The sequence below is a fragment of the Podarcis erhardii genome (assembly GCF_964252035.2).
Source record: "Podarcis erhardii genome assembly, chromosome: 3".
Taxonomy (NCBI): Eukaryota; Metazoa; Chordata; class Lepidosauria; order Squamata; family Lacertidae; genus Podarcis; species Podarcis erhardii.
The window spans coordinates 39,311,301-39,335,662 of record NC_138507.1 but is presented as its reverse complement, the minus strand read 5'-3'; the positions used below and the strand labels follow the sequence as shown (position 1 = coordinate 39,335,662).

At 42.8% G+C, this 24,362-nt stretch overlaps 1 protein-coding gene across 4 annotated transcripts in view; it reads left to right on the top strand.

The window, feature by feature from the left end:
• Positions 1-24,362, top strand: part of FILIP1 (filamin A interacting protein 1) — an 89,363-nt gene that overhangs the window by 31,247 nt on the left and 33,754 nt on the right. For 3 of the 4 annotated variants that reach the window (XM_081856838.1, XM_081856837.1, XM_081856840.1), the window contains one exon: positions 15,497-15,775. In XM_081856838.1, coding sequence (XP_081712964.1) covers positions 15,503-15,775 — 273 coding nt within the window. In that variant the 5' untranslated portion in view covers positions 15,497-15,502. Of the gene's footprint in view, positions 1-773; positions 852-15,496; positions 15,776-24,362 lie in introns of those variants that run through there. The other variant, XM_081856839.1, reaches the window with a different exon arrangement.

Sequence of the window (24,362 nt, the reverse complement as noted above, 5' to 3'; positions counted from 1 at the left end):
TTGAAAGAGCTGTATTTGGATTGGTGCCCTGGTGTCTGGAGTGAGCAGTGAGGTAGTCAGGTTTGTGGATACTAATGTATTTATGATGGTAAAATCCAAAGCAAACTGCAAAGAACTCCAGGGGGGTCTCTGCAAACTATGGAATTTGATCTTTGCCAATTCCAGTATAAATCAATCTGATCTGTATCTCCTAGTCCAGCAGGTTAGACTTCTGCTCTCCATCAATTTTCATACTTCCTTAATGTTCCAATGTATTTCTTGGCTTAAAAAAAAATGAATCAAAATGTTTATTTGGAGAGAAAGTAACACACACACACATGCAAAATTTAAATGTGTAGATCTCCTTTATCACTTCCTAGTGATTGAGGCTGCAATCCTATGTTCCCTGGAGAAGTATCCCAAAAGCCATAGGATATTATCAGGGAATCTGAAGGAGATCTGAGTCTCCCATTCCCTAACCATTCGCCCAACTGACCAAGGGCCAAAAGGGGGGGGAGGTTCTGGGGGTGTGCTGCTGAGACTAGGCAGCCCATGCACTAGCCACTCAGGGGCCGAGATTCCACCTGGCTAGCCCCCAGCTGGATCATGCCCTTCCAGCCATGACGAACCCCCAACCTCTGATGTGACGTAAATCACCAACTCAGACTTCAAAAGCCTGAGCACACTATAGCAGCCGAGCATACTGCACAAACAGAACAGGTGTGAGGCTTGTGGAAACATACTAACAAGCTACAGATTTATTAAGCATAAATCAGGACAAAAGAAACATGTCCTCTCCCTTTCTTCTTCCCTGAGCGACAGTCAAAAGCAAAGGCTATACACACAACAGAAGTTCCCAGCAAGCTGTGCTGGTATGTAAACAGACATGTGACATGCAACAGTTCCATGTCTGCAACTAAAGGTGGAATGGAATTTTCCAACAATATATTGCTTTTGAAGCTTTATAGGGGATAATGGGGATAATGGGGAGGAGGGACCAAGGCAGCATACAGCCCCCACACCACCTTGCAAAGCAATCTGCTGCTGGACTGCAGATTCTGAAGTGGACAGTGATCCTCTTTAGCCTAGCTAAAGGAAACTGCTAGGCCTAAAAGGCTCCGTTTTAAAAAATAATAGCCCATCCCAAGACAGTGGGGCCTGCTTCCAAGTAAACATGCATGGGACAGCATTGTGGGATAGCAACTCCAGCTGCTGGTGGTGTGGGTCTAAAGCCAAGGCTTGTAACAAAGGACTCAAATTCTAGGGAGTGGAGTGGGAAGCTGTTAGCCTGTTGTGGTTAAAAATGGCGAAGAATTTTGTGACGCCCTAAAGACCAGCAAACGGATTTTACATGTACTACAGTTCTAAGTCAAATCTTCCTGTTGAATAGTTCACCACTGTCAACTATGTCCAGTCTTTAGACTGCCACACAACTGTTGTTTTTATTTAGAAACAGGGTTCTGGAAATAGAGAAGTTGGCTTTTAAATAAATTATGCCTTGATTTTGTTTCTTATGAGGTTAGATATCAAGCAGACTCTGAAAAGCAAACCTATTACAAAACCACCTAGGAGTTCCCTCACATTATCCGTCTCCTGTACTGTCTCCTTTAAACCATTACATTCAGCTGAAGGTAGATTTTGAGTTATACCTTTAAAGTAATATATGGACTTGGCGGGGGGGGGGGGAATGGTGTATTTTATGAAAGATAGCACCGTTTTATTCTGGAACTGGTCGTGCAGGATTGAAGTTTCCTGCTTAAACGTTCCAAAATGAAAATTTTTATTTCATTATCTGTGAAATGCTCTGCTTTCATCCACAGCCAATATCTTCCTCTTTCTTACGGTGTTGCAAGCCTTCTGGTTTCAGTAAATCTTGAGTTTGGCTTGGATTTTACCATGGCTCTCTCTCTCCCCCACCCCTCCGCTTTTCAATTACCCTTCAACACAGACTTTTTTGAGCGTGCTCTTAGATTACATGTTGATTGTGTTGACTGTAAATGTCAAGTTGTTTTTCAGCTCTTTCCTAGCACTATACAGCTTTCCCCAGCCCCTCCTCTTTCCTTTCCTTTTTTGTTTTGTTTTGTTGCAAGGATGCATAAACAATTCATTTAGAAAGGACATGGGGGAAATGTGTCCTGTGCTATTATAACTGCTACTACCCTGGGTGGCTATCCATTATCCCCAGGGCTATTACTTAAATAGTGACTTCATTTGATATGAACTTGCCACTGTTAAGCAAAATAACATTCTCTAGAGGTGAACAAACAGTGCAGGTCCTGTTAGCTGGTGCAGAGACAGCTGGCACTGAGTTTGCGATTGGAGTCAATGGACTTGACTCTCGTTATGCTTCCAGGCAGAATGTCTGGAGCCAGTCACCATCCAAGAAAGTTAATCTTGAGGGCTTGTGTACATTCATTTTTAGCACTGCTGTTATTGTATCAAGCCTGGTTGGGTAGCATTAGTGAGACAAAATGGAGACAGAAGGCTGCCAAAGGGGCTTGCCTTGTTCTTCTCCAGGAAATGTCCGCTCACACTAGAGGTGGGCACAGCCCTGAAGGGGTGGAGGGCACCTCCTTAATTATTATTTTTTTAAAAGCAAGGAGAAGAAGACACTTCATGCACTAGAACAGAGAGGCCTCTTGGGGAGAATGCATGCTTTCCCCCTATTAACACTCAACTCTCATTGCATGTTAATGTATATTGTGTATCATAGTGTTCTATAGGAGCCTAGGACGTTGCCTTTGGTCCATCTAGCTCAGTATTGTTTACGGTGACTGGAACATGTGCAGATGAGGGCAACCAAGATGACAAAGGGGTCTGGAAACCAAGCCCTATGAGGAACAGTTGAGGGAGCTGGGTGTGTTGAGGAAGAGGTGATTTGATAGCCTTCTTCAAATATCTGAAGAGCCATCACATGGAAGATGGAACCAGCTTGTTTTTTGCTTCTCCAGAGGTTAAGACCTGAACCAATGGATTCAAATGACAAAAAAGGAGCTTCTGATCGTCTTCGAACCTCCGACTTTCGTTCTTGATTAATGAGAACATTCTTGGCAAATGCTTTCGCTCTGGTTCGTCTTGCGCCGGTCCAAGAATTTCACCTCTAGCGGCACAATACGAATGCCCCCGGCCGTCCCTCTTAATCATGGCCCCAGTTCCGAAAACCAACAAAATAGAACCTGAGTCCTATTCCATTATTCCTAGCTGGAGTATTCCGGCGACGACAAAAAAGGAGCTTCTAAATACAGTGGTACCTCGGGTTACATACACTTCAGGTTACAGACTCCGCCAACCCAGAAATAGTACATTGGGTTAAGAACTTTGATTCAGGATGAGAACAGAAATTGGGCGGCAGTGGTGTGGTAGCAGTGGGAGGACCCATTAGCTAAAGTGCTGTCTCAGGTTAAGAACAATTTCAGGTTAAGAACGGACCTCCAGAACGAATTAAGTACGTAACCAGAGGTACCACTGTATTAGGGATAACTTTGTGGTGGTAAGAGCTGCTCAACAGTGGAACGGGCTGCCTCCAAAAGGTGGTTGACTCTTCTTCATCGGAGGTTTCTGAGCAGAGGTTGGATGGCCATCTGTCAGGGATTCTTTTGCTATGATTCCTGCAACGCAGAAAGTTGGACTAGATGACCCTTAGAATCCTTTCCAAGCCTACAATTCTACTATTCTATGAGCAGCAGTAGCTCCCCAGGGTTTCAGAAAGTGTTGCTGAATCCAAGGCTGCATACATGTTATACTTAAAGCACATTTAAAGTGCATCCACCAAACAACCCAAAGAACCATAGCTCAAATCCCCACAGAGCTACAGTTCCCTGTTACATAGGGATTAGTCTGTTTTTCCAAGCAGCCCTCCAGAATGTGCCTTGCAATTCATAAGTTCCCTGGAGGCAAGGTTGCTTGGACTGGATATTCATACAAAATGTGGCTTGGATGTTCATACAGATGTTTGCAGAAGACTCAGCTCATGCCAGAATCAGCATGGTGGTGAAGTCCTCTTCTGTGAATTAAAATGACCCCATGTTGCAGAAAACATAGTGGATTAGTCACATTCCAAGGAACAGCAATTGTGCCCCGGGGATGCCTGTCTAATACTCATTTGCCCCTTCAGACCAAAACCACTTCCTACCAGCATGATAAGGCAACCAGCTTTATCAATATCTAGCAAATTGGGGATCTTTAAAGAACATTCCTATCTGAGCAGATAGGGATCCCTTCTTTCACTGACACACTTGACAATTGCTTCAAAAGTAAACGTAGCTGTGCTGGCCCATAAGGAAAATTACAAAATCCATATCAGGGAAATACCAAATGTCGGTTTTGCAGTTAGTAATTAACAATATACCTGAAAGGGTTTGCTTCCAGCTACCTTCCTCCTTTGTAGTTGTTGTTTAGTCATTTAGTCGTGTCCAACTCTTCGTGACCCCATGGACCAGAGCACGCCAGGCACTCCATTCTTCCACTGCCTGCCGCAGTTTGGTCAAAACCTTCCTCCTTAGCTGAGCCCAAATTCATAATATTTCACCTTGGCCCCCAGGCTCAGTTGACCTAGGTGATATGAAAGCTCTGTTTATAGTGGTTGCTGAGTGATCACTGTTTCAACACATGCAGATTATCACAATGGTTGCAGGTAGAATTTGTGAATGCATCCATAATTTACCTTATGTCAGCCTTCCCCAGTCTGGTGCCCTCAGAATGTTTTGGGGTTGTATTCAAAGTAGCGCCATGGAGATTGTTTCATTGGGCAAGCATTTCTGCTTCCAGATAGGATGAGATCTCCCCTCTCCTTCTCACAACCCATGCTGTTCTGGGGGTTCTCCCGAACCCCTGGAACAGATTTGGGGAGAATGCAGAGGGTGTGTAGGGGGAGAAGAGGGGGTAAAGTCCCATTACTGCAGTGTGACTCATTGTGCAGGCTTCTGCTAGTGCAGCAAGTTAATCAAATATGGCCCATTGTCTACAACTCCCATGATCCTTGACAATTGGCCATGCTGGCTGGGACCAATGGGAGTTGTAGCCCAAGCCCTCTGAAGGACAGTAGTGTTAGAATTCCTGCTCCATGATTGCAGTCCTGGGATTTTTGTCTATCACATGACGGTGCATAATTTGACTCCACAAAGTGGGAAGTGACGGAGACAGGAAGCTTCGACCAGGAGGGAGAGAACATGCCAGTTGGGCATGTTTCTCTGCCAGGGTCCTACTCAAGAGTAGGATGAGCGGCTGACAAGTAGGTAGGGGAAAGCCACCCAGCCTTCCAGCTTTGGAACCTTTGGGGTACATTTCATTTGTACAATTGTACAATTAATTTACTTCAGGCACACATCTGTAAAATACTGCTGTAATTACTTGAGCCAGTAAGAGATGAGTGAGTCTTGAATTTTAAAATATAGACTTTGATAAGCTGCATTACGTATGTGCAAAAGGTGACCAGATGGAAAAGGAAAAATGTAAAAACAGAGCATGTGCCAAGGTTTGAACACAGTCCAGAAATTTGCATTGACATTACGCTTCCTACAAGATATGGACATTTGAAACTACAAAATCTGTGAAGGGACTCAAAAAGAGGGAACCTCATAGGAGTTCTTGCTCTCCTGGTAGTTTAAGAAATATAGCAGTTACAAATATAACATCTAATAAACTATGGCTCCATGGACCTATCTTGAAGATCAGTTTCTTTAAGAAGACATTAATACAGAACCATTATGTCAAAATGTGACTAGCACTGATTAGCATGTTAACCTATTTCAATGTGTCCTAAGAAGGGCTGGAACTCTGCAGCAACTGAATGGCTGAGTTATGAATTAAGAATTCTCTGGCTCATGTCTCACTTCTGCCATGACCTCAGTAAATGGCTTGAGACAAATCACTGTTTCTTATGCTATGTAAACATTCCCAACTTAAAAAGCAGCGAGGTTGTTTTTTTATTGCTGCGTTTCAAACCACATTTTCAGGTTGTTGCACACACCAGCAAGGTGTGATGTAGAGTGTTACAAAGGTTGCACGCTACTCCCAACCTCTGCCAAGAGGTATCAAAATTCAAGTGGGGTTCCAGTCGCTCACCCAGGATTGTTTTTCCGCTGGGAAATCAAGCCACAGCAGAGGCTAGTGTCTTTTAAGAAATATGGTATATTGTACACATATTTACACCTGGGTCTACTTTGGAGTTCAGAGCATTTCATCTCAAGAGGGGCTTGTTCCCCCAGCATTCCAGCCCTGGATTGTTGAGGCATCCTGACCACCATATCTGACTCTGCCCCAGCCTGCCAAACTGGTTCCGGCCTCCACAGCAGCTCATGAAGTCCTGCCCGCTTCCTTTCATCTTCCCCAAAACCCCTGCTCCAAGCAACTCCTCCCCATCTGTCTTCTCGCCTCCTTTATCCAGACCTCTGTTTTTAAAAAGGATAGCATTTTTTCTGTGTGACATCATGCCCTCTCCCGTCACCTAGGCAACCTCTTCCTCTCACCTGCAGAGCCTCCTGCCTGGTTGATGGTTTCTATTGATGGCTTAATGTCTTGTTTCCAGAACCTATTCTTAAGGACTTCTGTCTCAGGTCCTCACCCTGGCTTGGAAGAGAAGCTTAGCCTGTATTTTTTCCACAGGCTTGGCATCTTCCCTTCAATACTCCAAATATAAACTAAGTTCTACCATTTATTATTTTCTAACATTCACTAACCCTAGCAGTTATGGGTGCCTTTGCATCCCCCAAACTCTGTTACCCCAGATCTGTAACAATAAGCTTAGTTTCATCCTCACATCTGCAGTATGCAGATAATACTGACGTGTTACCAGGTTTACTGAGCTACAGTGTGGGATATGCTTGGAACTCTGCTATAGAAATTATAATTTAAGAAGTAATGTTATGCGATTGGAAATCTGGCTCTCGTTTAGCCATTTCAGTAAGAGCTGTGTGCTGTCGAGAATTTGGCTCTAAAAGTGTTATTCCCACTTCCTGCTTTTTTATCTGTCATACAGAATGCTGATGCATTTGTGGTTTGCTTGGGCGTGCTAATAGGGCATATGGTTTTGTAACAACTCCATCCACTTTGTAGCAGGTTCCACTAATGCTTTTCATACTTTAGAAGTATAATTAGTTCTGATAAAACATTATTATTATTATTATTATTTAAAAGACCAAACCATATGCTAGGGAATGAAAGAAACATACCCTTGTTTATAAGATTGAAAACAAACTAGCATGTGTACATGGTGCCTGGATCATTGTGCTGTGTAATGTTTCTTCATTATTTTCATGACTGGAAGCCAGTTTTGTTTTAACTTTGTTGGTGGCTGATTCATTTCTGAGTACCGTTCGAAGTGCTAGTTCTTATCTTCAAAGCTCCTCATGGTCTACACTAGACTATCTGATGAACTGCTTTCTCCAGTATATACTCTAGCCCACATGGTCTGATGAACAGCAGAAGGCCTGTTCTGGGTCTGCCCATAGACTGAAGGGCATGCTCGGTGGTGGCACCTGTGCTGGGGAATGTCCCTTCCTAGGCAGACCCCTATGACTTTGTCAGGAGCAGGTCAGCAATAAACCACACAGAGTAAGTGAAGTTAACTCTTTATTAGATGAAACAAGGTATGCTCAGGAGTGCCTGGCCTAAAGGGCACAGCAGCTCTTCTCAGTAGGTCCTGCCCCTATGAAGCAATTGTGGAGGCTGAAGGTCTCTACAGCTTTCCACCGCTGCCTAAGTCTCCTCCTCCCCCAGGTCCTTACAAAGCAATCTGAAACTATGCCGGCATGCCTGTCTTTGCTCCTCCTTCTTCATTCCTCTCCTGGTCCTGGGAGACCAAGGGGGAAGGGGAGCTTGTTGTAGCAAGAGGGCAAGACACCCTGGCTTTTTCACCAGCCTGATTCATCCCTGCCTGTGGGCCTCCCTCCTCTTCTGCTTCTGGACTTCTTTCTGCCACAAACTCTCCCTGCTCACCAAGCCCTATTACCGCTTCAGCTTCTGACCCCCCCCCCCAATTTCCTTCTTCCCTCAGGGGTTCTCCCGTTGCTGCCTCCCACAGAATCACAGAGTTGGAAAGGACCACAAGCACAACCTCCTGCAGTGCAGGAAAATTTTTTATCCAACAAGAACTCGAACCCACAACCCTGAGATTAAGAAGAGTCTCATGCTGTACCATTCCTTTGGATCCACCCAGCCCATGACAGACTTCTTCACTATAAGAGGCCAGATATACAGTATCATGAAGTCTAGCAATGTTCACTAAAGGCCGACTCAAAGACACGTGGCTTTGCCCTTGTGTTGGTTTGTACTACTACAGCTTTTCACATAAGGAGTTATTTGTTGGAAAGTGCCCCACATGAATTCAGTCCTTCTCAGTAACCTGAACACTAACTGCAGTTGCTAGGAAATATAAGTTTGTGTCCTGTACACTGAGATTTATCACAAGTTTTCTCTAGAAGGTAGGATGTTCTCGTTGTATGACTGTTATCTATTTGACAGTGTGGGCTCACCCACACTTCTGCTAGGCGCAGGTCCTAGCAGTTTTCCGTTTGCCCTGCTGCTCCCCCCGCCCCCCGAATACCTGCTCTTTAGCACTAAATTGGAACAAATAGCAATCCGCATACAGCCCAATTACTGTTTGTTCCAATTCAGCACTAAAGATTGGGTTCCGCTGGGGGAAAGTGGTGGGGCAAACAGGTATGGATAAGCCCTATGTCAGGCCTCAAATCCACTGTGGATCCTGAACCCAGAACCTGGCAGACTACTGGAAAGGATTTAGCCATGATTTTGATCAAACTGTGGGAGGCAGTGGAAGACAGGAGTGCCTGGCGTGCTCTGATCCATGGGGTGACGAAGAGTCGGACATGACTAAACAACCAAACAACAATGCTATTACCAGGCTCTGACCTAAATAAAAACATGAGAAGAGCCTGTTGCATCAGGTCAACGTCCCATCTGGTCCAGCATCCTGATCTCATGTCTTTGCCTCTGTCTTACCCTTCTCAGCTTAAAAAAGTTCTGGTGTAACACTCTATGTATCAGTTCTCACAGAGGAATACAGTTATTGCCTGTGGAAGAAGATGGGTCTCTGCAAGAGGTGTTGAACATTACCTTACTGGAGTTGGAGAATTAGAATTAAATTTCTGCACAAAGTGTGGCAATGATATAATATTTTGATGGGGAAGTTGACAGATAGGGCAGTGGAGCCAGAAATTAGAGCCAACAGCTGTGTATATTCCCAGCATGTTGTGCTGACCACATAAGGTGACATCAGCAAGTTCTTGCCATATTGAACCAAGACAAGACATTACTGTGGGAAGAGTAATGACCATTAAAAGCTGTTTGAGAGTACAGTGAACAAATGCATGGTACACTTGGATGACAGTACAGAGTCAGTTTCCTACTGACAATAGAAAAAATGGCAAAAGTTTCCTAATACTGAGGATTAGCCATTTCAAGAGCAAAGGAAGCCTTTTGTAGGCAAGCTAATCTATCTGGTAACTTGCCAGATACATTCCTGCTGAAGATGTCATCCTTCTTTGCTGATGATGAAGCAAATTTTGGAGCAAAATACCCTTTGTTCATATTAAGCTAAACTTCAGGAGCCGTGCTCACAGATGAATGTGATGACATAAAGGAGGAGAGAAAAAGTAAGAAACATCTTACATATACAGAGCTACCTTAAAATGGCTTTCCTGTTGTTCTGCTCCATGCCTCTTTAGTAGAGTGTGGAAACTTGAATTATCAGGATAGCCCTAACCATGTCTGTCATTCATTCCTGCGTCAGTGACCAAATGGTTGTCAGTTAAGCTGATTGCATGTGACTTGAACATTCCTTGCCAGGCAGGAATTGTGCTTTTCAGTGGGTACCATGCTGCCATGATACTGTAAGACCCAGCCTGGAAAATGTTGGACTAAGACCTGAGAGTCCAGGGTTCATTCCCTGGGTAACTTTGGACAAGTCACAGTCTCTCAGCCTAACCTACCTCACAGGGTTATTGTGAGGATAAAATGGGGAGGAGGAGAACCACAAGCTCTTGGTGGAAAGATGGGATATACAGTGGTACCTCGGGTTAAGAACTTAATTCATTCTGGAGGTCCGTTCTTAACCTGAAACTGTTCTTAAGCTGAGGTACCACTTAGCTAATGGGGCCTTGCGCCACCACCGCACGATTTCTGTTCTCATCCTGAGGTAAAGTTCTTAACCCAAGGTACTATTTCTGGGTTAGTGGAATCTGTAACCTGAAGTGTCTGTAACCCGAGGTACCACTGTAAATGTAACAATCAGTGCTATTTTTCTAGAGAAAGAGGTGCCGGGACTCATCATGAACACCTCCCTTGTTCCCTTATAATGGCAATGGTGCTCACTTGAGAGTTGCTAGAACTGAATTTCAGAGAGCTTCAGCTGGAAAAAAAAGCCCTGGTAACAATAAAATCTAAAAAATAAGACTTCAGCTTCTGTTGATCTGTAGGAAAAATGTGCTACCACTGGTGAATTGGTACAGATTTTTTCATCTGATCAATTTCATCTGAAATCAATTTCAGCTATGGACACTTCAGCTTCTCTCATATGAACATATTCACATTCTATTAAAGCAGTAGAATTGGTAGCTATTTTGATGTCAATGAAAACAGGAGATGGGAACAAGGGGTTATTACTTACACCACTGTTAGGTTAAGCCAATTCATAGAAATGAGGTGCTAGTCAAAGCTAGCTTGTCTAACTGACATGTGCCTCTCCGCTAGCTTCCTATCTATATGTAATTCCGACCAGCCTCTTTATCTGATTCTACAAGTATTACTGATGCCACAGCATTATCTGATTTGGCCTGTTTTCCCAAGAGCTTTGATGAGTATATATCTTACACTAGATGAAAGAAAACAAGATTAGGTTGATCCTCTTCTGACATCCTCCGTGTCAGCAAATTCCATGGAAATATTTCTTTCTGATCTCTGCAAAACCAATGTAGAAGCTATGTAATTAAAAGCACACATGTTGATAATTATTGAAAATTGAAGCACTGTTTCCCAGAACAACAAAGGTTTAAGTAAATAACCAGAACACTCATGTACCTACCACATAAAATTAGACAAAAATTCACTGCCTTGAAGAGTTACGCAATATTTTCTTCATACTGTTGAAAACAACGTAAACACTAACCTTTTAATTTTTAATTTTCCCCTTTACTTTTATCATCTTGGGTGTACGATATATATCCAATTTTACATATGAGAGTGGCTTTTGGTGGTTTGTGCATATTGTATGCAAAAGGATGCTGAGGTAGTGTAGTGTTGGTAAAATTATTATTGCCAGGCTCATTCAGTCATGAATTTGCAGCATTTACCAAATGAGATGCTTTAAAGCAATGTAGTTATTTGGCTGCTTAAAAAAAAGTGCGAACTGCTTACTGTTAATAATGCTGGTTGGGTATATGTTTTGTTCTGGAACAACTTTTATTAGCCACATCAATGAAGAAACCAGGTTTTGTTTGTCCTGTTCTGTTTTCATGCTTGGAACACCATGAAATCAGTGTTCTTGTAATATTTCCCCTCGCCCCCTTTTTGCATCTAATCTCTCCTGGTTCCACTTTACTGGAATTCTGCACAGATTTCCTTGTGGGGAGATGAAGAATTTGAAGCAGTGCAAGTCAAAAATCCATTCTGTGTGCCAAACCAGCAAATTCCATTTGTTTATTTCTCATACTTCTTTCATTTCACTCGTATGCAAATATCTAAAATAGCAAGTTTGCTATGTTGATTTCCCTCTCATCTTTTGTTATCAAGTTAGCACAATCTACCATAATTTTTGAACTCTCAATTAAATAATGTGGAACAGAGATGGGAAGATTTCAGGCTTGTAGGATCTAATTTGCTTTTCTACTAGGAACCCTGTGGTACATGTATTTAGGAGAGTGTGTGTACTTAACACATGACTCTAAAACATGATTATGAGAGGTGAAAACTTTCCCAGAGAAGCAGTCAAGCATCACACTATTGTGTGCCTAAACAGGTTGTTCACATCACACCAATGGTTTATTTGGGACAACCAACAGAGCATCCATTTATAACAAAACAAAACAAAAAGAATCATAAGTCATATGTTGGCTAATATGGTGCAGCATAAACATAAAATCACAGGTGCATTTAAACTCACAACTTAACACATTTATACTCCCAGCCTAAAGAAATCAGAGATGCTAATCTCCAATATAAATAAAGCAGTGGAATTATGAAATTCCTAGAAAACAGAGAAAGATCGCAAAGTGCAATCTCCTGTGCTTGGAGAGGCTATTGAAGCTTTTGATTATGATATGCATGTGAAACAGCATGCATGGAAGTGCAAAAGTATTTGCCTGAGTATGTGTGAACCAGAGAAAAGTCAGGTCAAGCGTTCTCCCATTACACCCCAGATACCACTGTTCAGAGCCAGGTGTACTCTAGTGGCTCTGGAGGGTCGACCTCCTTGTAGGATTAAGAGACAGGCTGCCTCTGAGCACATGCTCAGTTCAGGAATTGGGCCCAGTTACAAAGTGAAGCTCAGAGACATTCCTTACATAAACCCACTCCTGGTTTTATCCCCAAGCTTTTTTGTGTTAGAGCATTCATTCTGTTGTAGTCAATGGAATAGAGCTATTGGTCATGTTGGGAGTGTGTGGTGCCCATAACAATTTCTCCTGTTTGCAAATGTGCCATCAGGTTGCCATCAAGCAAGTTGGCAATCTTTGTACTAGGAGATCCTGCTCAGCCTTCCCCCAGGAACTGCTCACTAATAAAAATGTACTGCTCATCAATAAAAAGCATGTTCTACAATCATTAAGTAATTGGCCGACCCACCCTTAAACTATGTGAAATCTCCAAATAGGTTATTATGTGATGTTCATGTCACTTACTGATGGGGTGGAGTGAGATCCCACAAAACATCTGAGTCACCATGAGAGCCAAGTACTTTTTCCTGAAAAGGAAGTAGACTGAAATGCTCATGACCTATTACAGTTCAGTAGCAAATTGAATTGGCCTGAAAGGAAACATTGGCCAATGTTTATTTTTCCACCACAATCCTGAGACACCAAGTGTTTCCTAAACCCCACAGGTATTGTTCACGTTCATAATAGATATTTATTTTTAGAGTGGGGGCACAGATCTTCTAAGAGAGAAAAATGCCACTGGTTGAGTGAGGATATTCTGCTTAGGTATTCAAGAGCCTAGGAGCCAGTGGGTTGGATTTCAGTGGGACCAACTTAGTCTGAACCCATAAACCTTCATATGATCATTTCCCTAATGGAAATAAGGCTACAAAGAAGAACTCTGTGCTTGATTTTTCTCCTTCAACTGGGGCAAATAAAATGGTGAAGCAGCTACAGAGCTTAAGGATGGCAATGGAGAAGGAACCAGGGTATTGGAAACTACAATAGTACATGGTAAGCTTCCTTATCGCAAGTTAGACCTTGGTCCATGCAGGCTATCTCAGTATTGTGTATAATAAATGGCCACAAACTAGTTTCAGGTGAGGTCTTTTTTAGCTGCCTCTGGAGATGCAGGGTGGGGATTGATCCAGAACCTTCTGCATGCAAAGCATCTGTTCTGCCACTGAGTTAAACCCCTTCCAGCAATAATGGTTCACAGTTGCATGGCACATACTGAGAGCTCAAAGTGCTACGTACATGCTTTATATCCGTAATCCTTATTCAAACAGCTCTGTTAGGAAAGACAACAGCATTAGCCTTGTATTGCAGATGTGAGGCTCAGGATGGAGAAAGAGTGGTTTTCTGTGGCTCACAGCTACTTCTACCGGGGAAAGCTTACTGAATTCATTGAAACTACAGCACTGTGATAATGATGGAAATTTGAGAAGTAATAAGACCTATGTTTAGGAGACAAGCATAGCACTGGCTAACTGCAAGCCCTTCTCTGCTCTGTTGTTGTTTAGTCGTTTAGTCGTGTCCGACTCTTCATGACCCCATGGACCAGAACACGCCAGGCACTCCTGTCTTCCACTGCCTCCCGCAGTTTGGTCAGACTCATGTTTGTAGCTTCAAGAACACTGTCCAACCATCTTGTCCTCTGTCATCCCCTTCTCCTTGTGCCCTCCATCTTTCCCAACATCAGGGTCTTTTCCAGGGAGTCTTCTCTTCTCATGAGGTGGCCAAAGTATTGGAGCCTCAGCTTCACGATCTGTCCTTCCAGTGAGCACTCAGGGCTGATTTCCTTCAGAATGGATAAGTCTGATCTTCTTGCAGTCCATGGGATTCTCAAGAGTCTCCTCCAGCACCATAATTCAAAAGCATCAATTCTTCGGCGATCAGCCTTCTTTATGGTCCAGCTCTCACTTCCATACATCACATCTCTACTCTGTAGTTTCCCCCAAACAGATTTGTTAAAGTGCCTTAGGATTTACAATGTCACTATTAATCTGGCCTTATTAAATTCCTCATGGAGACTAGATGGTCAGTTGCACCAAACCATGTTGTCCTGTGTATGGTTGACAAGTCAGATAAGATTGCAAGCATCAAACTGAACATTAAATTCAGAGGAAGAGGTTATTAAGAAAAGATCAAAATAATATTATATTCACTATGCATTTGCATGTTTTTGGTCTTCATAATCACTGTAATTTGATTAAGTGCCTAATTAATATTACAGACAGAGGGGTTTTTTTCCCCTTGCGAAAAACGTTGCAAGAACAGAGACAGAAGAGGATAACATGGTGAGATTTTAAGCCACAGAGGATAATGGTCTTTACTGATTAGTTCAAGAGAGGAGCTTCTACATCTTACAATAGTTTAGGAGAGGCTGAGAGGTGCAGTTGGAGAGAAACTGGTAATGATTAGGTGGATGAAAGCCTTTTCTGAGGGCAGGAAAGCTACATAGGAAAATGGAAATTATGAAGGGAGGGAAGGAGAGAAGTATGAAATTGTGACAAATGTTGCATGTGAGAATGAAAGCCAGAAATTGAAAATATTTGTATGGACAAAAATATTAAATATTCTGCAGTTGGAAACTTGGGGGGAAGCTACAGTTTTGTATAGTCTTGCCAAGTCCTTTTAGTGACTAAGGAACTTGTTGAAGAGCTAAGCATTTTAACTGTTGCCAAAACTGAATATGGCCCTGTTATTGGAGGCTGCAATCTGGTACCAACTTACCTGGGAGGAAGTTACACCAAACTTAATGGGGCTTACATCTGAGGAGACTTAGGACTGCAGCAATAGTTTTGCCATCTTCCTCCTTCCCTTTTAAAATGGTTGCCTCTCATAAAGTTTGGCAAAGTTCTGTTTCATTGTTTATGGCTGACTGACAACTGCAGTGAACCTGCCTGGATGCTTAAATGAGATATCAAAGTACTTTCTGCAGAATTTCATCGAAAAAGGTGTTGTTTATAATTATTATGAAAATATCTTACTTTAAAAAAAAAAGAATAATACATTGTTACTGGTTTGGAAGTTCCTGTGCAGATGGCATAAAAATAAACAAATATTTTCCCACATGTTTTCAAATTTTCAAATAAAACTAAAAGCCCTAGCATTCAATTTTATTTTATTTTTGGTTTTGTTTTATCCAGGTCAGGATGAGATCCCGAAATCAAGGTGGAGAAAGCTCATCCAACGGGCATCTCTCCAAGTCAAAGACCATTATAAGCAACACAGAAAACCAAAACCTTCCGGAAGATGCAAAGAAAAAGAACAAATCTAACCGGAAAGAAGATGAAGGCTCAGGCTCAAGCAACGTCAAGCAGCACAGCAGACTGCCAGGTCCTAGTGAGCGGAAAAGCAAGAAATCAATAGATCTTTCTAAAGAGGATCTGATTCGTCTCCTTAGTATAATGGAAGGAGAACTGCAGGTATATCAGAAATTCTCTGCCCCTCTATTTTGTTTGAAATATTTTTTGCTTCTATGCTATAGAAAACATTTGTGCCTTGACATATATAAAACAGAGTTCGTGTGTACATGTGCCATATAACCCAACCATTTTGAAGACATATGTCTGGGCTCCTTTGGTAGGAAGGCCTTATAAAAAATTAATAATGAATGAATGAATGAATGAATGAATGATCTTAGGGAGAACACTTGGACTCTCCTTCAAAGGCATAAAGTCCCTGTTGACTTTGAAGAAAGGAGAAGCTGAGTCTCCTCTCTGAGGTCAAGAAAGATTGAAGGCCAAACTACATCCCTGTGATCTCTGTAAAGGAAATGAGAGCCCAGTTAGTCAGCATCTAAGTCTGTATGACTCCATCTGTCTCATAACAGCATCCAAAAATCACTAATTAGGAAAGAAAGAAAAAATCCCATTGTACAAGACAGCATCACACACTAATTAGGAAAGAAAAAAAAAATCCCATTGTACAAGACAGCATCACACAACAGGGAAGCCTTTTGCCAGAAAATACACAGAAACATATAATACTTCTCCGCCCAACAAAAGCAGTACTGAAACTCAGCACCTATTATACCAGCATTTGTTGATATTCTCAGGGGGAAGGAGCTATTGAAATGAATAGACTGAATGATCCACAGGGTGGTTGTGTGTCTGTTTTAAATAAACTATTGCCCCCCAAATCTCCCCCCCCCAAATGATGACTCCATGATGTCAAATCAATGGATAGAGTGGCCCAGGTGATAATAAGCAAAAGGTGAAGAGTCTGGCAGGACTGCCCAGCTATTGCAGTGACCTAATACAGTGGTACCTTGGGTTACAAACTTAATTCATTCCGAAGGTCCGTTCTTAACCTGAAACCATTCTTAACCTGAGGTACCAGTTTAGCTAATGGGGCCTCCTGCTGCCACTGCACCACCAGCAAGCAATTTCTGTTCTCATCCTGAGGTAAAGTTCTTAACCAAGGTACTACTTCCAGGTTAGTGGAGTCTGTAACGCGAAGTGTTTATAACCCGAAGCGTTTGTAACCCAGGGTACCACTGTACATTGTAGCATGTTATATATGCTTTTCTTTTCCTTTGCTGTATGCAGTCAACTCCTTGCTCGGTGTTTTGAATTATGGAGCTTTAACCATAGTCTTTTCTCTCTGGGTCTTCCTATAGGAAGAGCCAACGGCTGACTAGCCCTGCAGCTGTTTTTAGTGTTACACTAATGCCAGGCATCTGCAAACAAATCTTTATACATTTTGCGGTGATGAAACAGGGAGGGGCTAGCTTTGCTATCAGAGTTTATCCTGTTGTGGAAGAAGGCAGCTGGATTTTTATAACGTGGTTGAAAAATTCACTGAAATGTTTGACAGACTGGGTGAGGGGAGGTAGGAGGCAGGAAGAAGCACCACCTGACCAAAATAGATAAGGAAAGGACCTTTCGAACACATGAGGCATGAGATAGGAGAGGAACCTCCTGCTAACAACACAAGCGCCACCCAGATACCTCTTCAGATATCATAGGGCTCCAACTCCCATCAGCCCCAGCCAGCGCAACCAATAGCAGTCCAGCAGCATCTGGTTGAACTAGCTACCTCATTCCCCTTCCAAAATAAACGAAACCAGGCTAATCGACAGCAGGGATTTTTCTTTGCTAGCAGCTACAAATGGAAGGATAGTTTTGCATTAAACAGCCATCATGTCACAACAGAAGCACTTGCTAGGGCAATGCACACAATTTGACTGATTTAGTCATAAGCAGGGGTGCCTGGTAAGGGGGGTAGGGGACAGCCCCCCAAATATTTTAAATGAAGTGGCCAGGCCTCTTCAAAGTTCTGTGGTGGGTTCTCGCAGCCCTACCTGGTAATGCCAGCGATTTAACGCTATTCCATTGGCCTATGGCCCTTTCCTACGGTATAATCGCTATGCCATAGTGGAGCACCTCTGCTTCCTTTGCTGTGTGAGGGAACGCATGTCTGTGTGTGTGCTCAGAATAAAGGAAATCTGACACAATCATGCCGTTCATCACATACCTCTGTGTTCTTGCATTGCCTATCAATAGATATCAATAGATTATCAATAGGCTGGGATCTCTTGGTCTTCTTTTCAGGTGCAGGCCACACTGCTTTCGCAAAATATATGCCTTCTTTAATGAGAACAAATGCAAAACAGCCAACTTCAAAAGGATTTGCCTTTCTAGTTTTGTGTGTATCTGGTTTAAAGGCTCCACCTGTTGGCCAGCTCAAATGGAACAAGTGCTGCACATCAAAGTACTGCTGTTCCTGTCTTTTGCTCAGTAGGCATTTAACTTGATTTTCTTTTTTAAAAAATAACAATTGACATCTTTAAAAATGCCATTAGATTCTTGCCAAACAAGTGTGTCGTTGGGCATATTCCCATCAGATATCAACACTTTGCAAAGAACTTTGCAAATTAAATATGTGGCAATAAAAAATGAGGGACAATTTGCGTTCTTAGTTATGATACTGCCACCAAAATTATGTGGGAACTAAATTAAGTCCAAAACCCATTTTACTGACGCCTCTGTTTACCACAAAATAGATACTTGTGCTGCTCTTCTTAAGTGATCAGTCAGGGCTTTACAATAGCTCAGGCATAGGAAACCTGTAAGCCTCTGGATGTTCTTGAACTCCCAGTTCCTGTCAGCCCCAACTAGCATGGGCAATAATCCGGAATAATGGGACCTGTAAATTAACAACATCTGGAGGACCACAATTTGCCATTCCTGCTGTAGATGAAACTAGGCCTGGATGGTGTGGAGGGGAGAGATTTTACAAAGGGGAAGGCTCCCCCACTGAGAAGGCTCTCTCACATGACACCACAATGCGAGTAGCAAGCCTCAGCCAAAGGTTGTAGAGCCAAGAAAGCAGAGCCAGTTTTATGGGGAGCTAGGCCTTGAAGTGGGCTTCACTACGCTATGACTTGTGAACGTTCCTTGCACATATAAACAGTGGAATAACTCAGTTGGTAGAGCATGAGACTCTTAATATCAGGGTCATGGGTTTGAGCCCCACGTTGGGCAAAAGAGTTCTGTGTTCTAGGGGGTCGGGCTAGATGACCCTCGTGGTCTCTTCCAACTCTACAATTCTATGTTTCAAAATACAACAGGCCCAATCCTTTCGTGGTTACTACTTTTTTGCAACTCAGGATGACCTCTTGGTACTTGTACACTATTTGTGTCTTCTACTCTGGTATCTGTATCCAAGCAAGACATGGACCACCCAAAGCTTGCCTTTTTTCCTGTCTCCTGTGTGTGTTTATTCAGTGATTCATTTAGGTAACACTGGCTTGGATCCAAGGAAGCATTTGAGAGAGTGGATGGCTCTTTCACTTGCGCAAAGGGGTGGTGGTCTTGGATTTCTGCCGTTTCCTCCACACAGCTGCAGCCCCCAGGCCACATCAAATGCTATTCTGGAGTATGCCCCTAACTCTCAAGAGAAGCTTCTTTTTCGGGTGGCGGGGAGGGGATGAGGCTGCAGGAAAGCCTCTTTCCATGAGCAGAGCAGAACTCACAGTTCCCAGGCTCTACACCTCTCTGTGAGAAATTTGATTCTTAATCTAAGGGCAAAGCTAGACCTGAGTATGTTGTTAGATGTAATCAGTTTGACAAGGCATGTCTGTGATTTTTGGTTAGCAAAAATGTAAGCAGGGATGGTGACTCTGTCAATTTCAGTTTCTCTCAGTTTCTCAGTCTTAAGTTCCTTTATCCACCTCTTTTTATTTTAATATCTTTGTGAAAATTCACCAGCATTTTAGTGCAAATTTCTCCTTATAAACACACTTGCATTCAGTTTCCTCTAATACAAAAATGCATTGCAAAAAATGTGTATCTTATTTTCAGTAATACGTGATTTTTTAAAAATGCATACTTTACCCCCAGCACATGCTTTTCTGAACATGACTTGGCTGCAGAAATGTATTGCAAAATTCAGAGATGTGCACATTTTGAACGGAAGGCTGCATTTTGGTTCCCATGTGGTTTTGGGAAGTATGAGTTAGGTAGATTCACCTTACAGTGAGAGATGAATCAATTTTTTTCCACCATCCCAACACAAGAGGCCCTGAGCTGAAACATGACCAGAGTGTGGAGGAGGAGGGCTTTAACCCTTTGCCCCTGCTGCAATCCTGGTTGGAATCAACACACACACTCCACCGCTAGCACTTGCAGGTCACAAAGGGAAGAAAGCTCCTGGTGCCAATGGGAGCTTTTCTCCCATTGCAAATTTATTTTGTTTAAAGCATTTCCAAACCACTTAATATTTCAAAATTTCTAAATAGTAAGTTCTATGTACAATATAAAAACAATGCCTTTTAAAACCAAAGTACAGCTTAACACCAAGGAAACAGTGTAACAACATATAGAAGCAACTAAAACAGAAATTCAAGGGATTCATACATGGAAGTCAGGTTGCTCAGAAGGGAAGGTGGCCCTCAAGCTGCAGAATCTTCCCCACCCTTGCTCTATCCACACCTCCTGAACTTCACAGCTGCAGTAGTTGTTTCCCCCACCCAGTTTTCCATGTTCACTGTGAGAATTGTGTCCTCCCCCCAATTCAATGGGATGGCAAAGAAGCTGCACTGCTGCAGGAAGCTGGATAATCTGAAGGACAAAACAGGCAATATATTAAGTTTTCAATGTGTAGGTTTTTTTTTCCTTTTAACAATGCCAGTTCCTTGGGATTGGAAACTCAGGATTAAAGGATTGCCCCAGAGCCTTGTTCTTCTTTCCTTCTTCTTCTTCCTTTGGTCTTGGTCAAATGGCTGCAGGCTTTACTCAGCATCATAACACAGTTACTCGACTTGAGCACAACCAACAGATCCCCATGGGCATCCTTTCGTCTTCCAGAGAGCCTCCAGCAATCGCTGGAAAAGAGAATAACACTGCTCTGGTTCCCCTCAGCAACTCCAGCCGCTGATAAACCTGATGGACACAATATCTGCAGATGGCTAAATTTGGCCATGAGAGCATTTATAATAACTGGTGAGGGCAAACCGCGAGTCAGCTGGTTTGTCCATTGTGATGCCTTAATTCCTGAAGCATGTAAGACATATCGCAACACACTTTGATCTGTGTACATAATCTACATTGACCTTTTGATTTTGCTTCTTGTAATGCCAAGGATCACGGAACCGTAGGCTTGCGACTAACCTTCCCCTTTGGTGCGATAATACAGAACAAGGCTCCCTTTCAGTGTCAACAAAACAAGAAATGATATCTTTCAGCCATTAAAAAGTCTGACAACATCAAGCAGTTTATATAGTTAATTCCTGGTCATGGGAATTTGCTGTCCCCAGGCCAGACTACAGATAATGAATTATGTCAGTGAAAAGGCTCTGGTGGCCGGTTCTTTTCACAGAAAAAGTGACATCATCTGTGCAGCTCTCTGGCAATAAAGCCGAACCAAAAGCTATATGGCAGGAAATAACAGACAGATGTCTTCCAGGGCGCATTTGATCTGTTTCAAAGCCTGATGTAAGAAGTAACAAAGTGGGGCTCTGCTGCATTGCCTCCTCATTTTGTCTTCTGAACGTTTGGAGGCAAAGCCCCCAGCCCCATTGGAAGTGCAGTTTATATATATAGTTGCATGCACATGCACACACACACAGAGAGAGAGAGAGAATAATGTAATAGGCTCACTGGTTTAGATCAGCGGTCTGTCTGGCCCAATATCCTGCCTTTGACATCAGACTTTATTAGTTGCTTGAGGGTGTGTGCAAGCCAGCACAGCATTATTATGTAACAGAGTTAGTCCATTCATTGAATTGGTATAACTGGTACTTCACTGGGCTATTCATTTGTCTCTCCTGAATAAGCAACAGGGATGTTGTTGTGTTGCTGATACATGGGAAAAAGTTTTAACTGTATATTTTATCTTTTAAAAAGACATCTAAGTAGTGGGGAGTGCCTGGTGCTGCCCGGGAATCTGTAGAAACTAATTTTTTTTAATGGATTGTGTAATTTGTGAGTTTGGATATGTCACACCAAAAACCGGGCAAAGTCACAACACAGTTTGGTCCTCCATCTTGATTAAAAATGGTGCCCAGCACCCAAACTTTGATGAAGACTATGACCCCTGCACCTCGTGAACCCTCATGCTGAGTTTGGTGACAATATCTTGAGAGGCACCCAACAAATGGACAAAGTCATATTTTTGTCCACTATCTTGATTCAAAATGGCACCCAGAAACCAAACAGTGACAAAGCCTGCCACCCCCACCTCAGAAACCTTGATGCCAAACTTGGCATTGTCATCTCGAGAGGTGGGTAGACAGACAAGCAAACCACTTTCCAAATTTATAGTACAGTACTTAACCTGAGGTACCACTGTAGATGCAAGTGGAGAACCTCGAGCCTAGGGGCTGAATGTGAGCCTCGAGACCTCTTCATCTGGCCCTTGAAACTCTCCCCAGGTCATATCCCTCACAGGCCTTGCTCCATACCCAGAATATTTGTGACTGGCTGAAATATGTCCTTGAGGCCTTATAATGCCTCATGACTAGATGGAGGATGGAAAGCGGCCTTTGTGAGTGTGTATGGAAACTCACATACTGTAGAAAAGAAACATCTGCATGTTTTTCTCTGCCTGCATTTGCTTTTGGCAGACCCCAGAAAGTTGCTCAGAAGCAAATACAGCCCTCAGGTTGAAAAAGGTTTCCTACCCCTGTATTGCATCAGGGCTGGCTCAAAATCTGAGGTGTGCCTGGGCAACGCATCATCTAGTGGGCCTTCTGTTGTGTTGATGGGCTCCTTGGATTTTCTTGGTGGCGGCAGCACTCCAAAGGTGGAACCCACCACTTAATTTCCCACAAAGCCCTGGGATACCCAATATATTGTCATTTCAGTGTATTGTGAGAAATTAAAATGGAGACTCGTGGTCCCAGTTTCCCATTGTGAAGTGTCTAGGACAGGTTTTGGTGGTGGTGGACCCTGTGGGGAGTCCAGAGGCCCTAGCAGCTGCCCCAGGATGCTGATGCCGGGCCTGTATTGCATGTAGATATGTTGTCAACATGGATGATGAACATCTGAAAGACACATGCCATACTACCCTAATTGCCAAAAACTGAAGAGAACTTTTCTTTTGGCTGTGAGAGATAACGTTTGCAGCTGCCTGAGAACAGGCGCCTGAAATCCTTTAGAGGGCTACCTTGTGAGTTTTTATTTATGTTCTTTGTCAGGCCCAGTGCACAGAGTCCTTTAAAATTTAGAAAATGTACCACTGGTATGACCACAACACTGCATTAGGGATCCATGCCCTTATCTTATTTCTGATCCTAGTACGCAGCAGCTGTTGCACTATTAATAAACTGAATGAGGAATACAGAGTGCTCATGTCCAGAGTTTGACAGTTATGGGTGTAGCATAATCAGAAGAAAAAGTCTGGACTTAGTAAACTTTGATCCCCTGTTTCATGGTGCCTGTAGTCATGTACCCCAAGCTGTGCACCATAAAGGCTCGAAGAGCCATCTTGGGAAGTTAATAATATCCAATAAATCTCGAAAGATTTCATGAAGAACTTTATTTATGAGTGGTGCTATTTGTCTTTAGCATTGCTAAGCTCCTTCCATGTGCAATGGTCATTATATAATTGAAATAACAGATCTCTTTTAACAGCAGAGTTCAATTATTACACGGCACATTAATCAGCTAGGAAACAAAGTTGTTGGTGGCTAAAAGTCAATGATGCTTTTAAGCAAAGAAACAGTTGGGCTTCATGAGCATCTTATACTGAACCTAAAATTAACTAGCTAATGGGGTGTTGCTTCCACCCAGGGAATGCTCAGATGCTGATGGTTAAACAATTATGGATGTGTTGCGAATCAGTACTTTTTAACCCAAATAAATACTACAGCAGCATGCTATGCAAAGCAGGTATGCCAGAGCTTTGAAGACAACATGCTAGGGACTAGGAATGCCCCAGAAGTATTTGCTTTCCTGGATCAGACCAGAGGCCCATCTAATCCAACGTTCTCTTTCTAACAACAATCAGTAAACCTTCTCTGGAAGCCCAGCATGCCCAGGTTCTTTCAACTAGACTACTATAATGTGTTCAGTGTGGGGCTGCTCTTGAAAGCTGTTTGGAAGGCACAATTAGTTCAGAATGCAGCAGCTGGATAAATAGCTACAAGGAGTATATAATTTCAGTTCTTTATGAGCTCTACTGGTTGCTGATCTCCTCTAAGCTTCCTCTTTCTCTGGGGCCTTCTGAGGCTTAAAAGACATCAGCCTGAGTCTGGAGGCTTGAAACATTGTCCAAGCCCCACCCTTACTTAGCTGAAACCAATCTTGGCTGACAGGGCTACTCATGAGTAAGCCATGAGTTTAACAGCTTCTTCCCCACAGCAAGGCAAAACGGTGATAGCCATTCCTTGTTGCTTGTTCTCAGCTTCTGGTTTTCTGAGGTAAACTGCATCCAAAAATTGAGGTTTCACACAGCTATTATGGCAGTCAGTAGATATGGCCACTACAATTATGTTAAATCCTGTTTTTCAAAGCCTTGAAGCTGGCATCAGTGATCAGCCCTTGGGTCTGCAGGCTTCTCAGATGA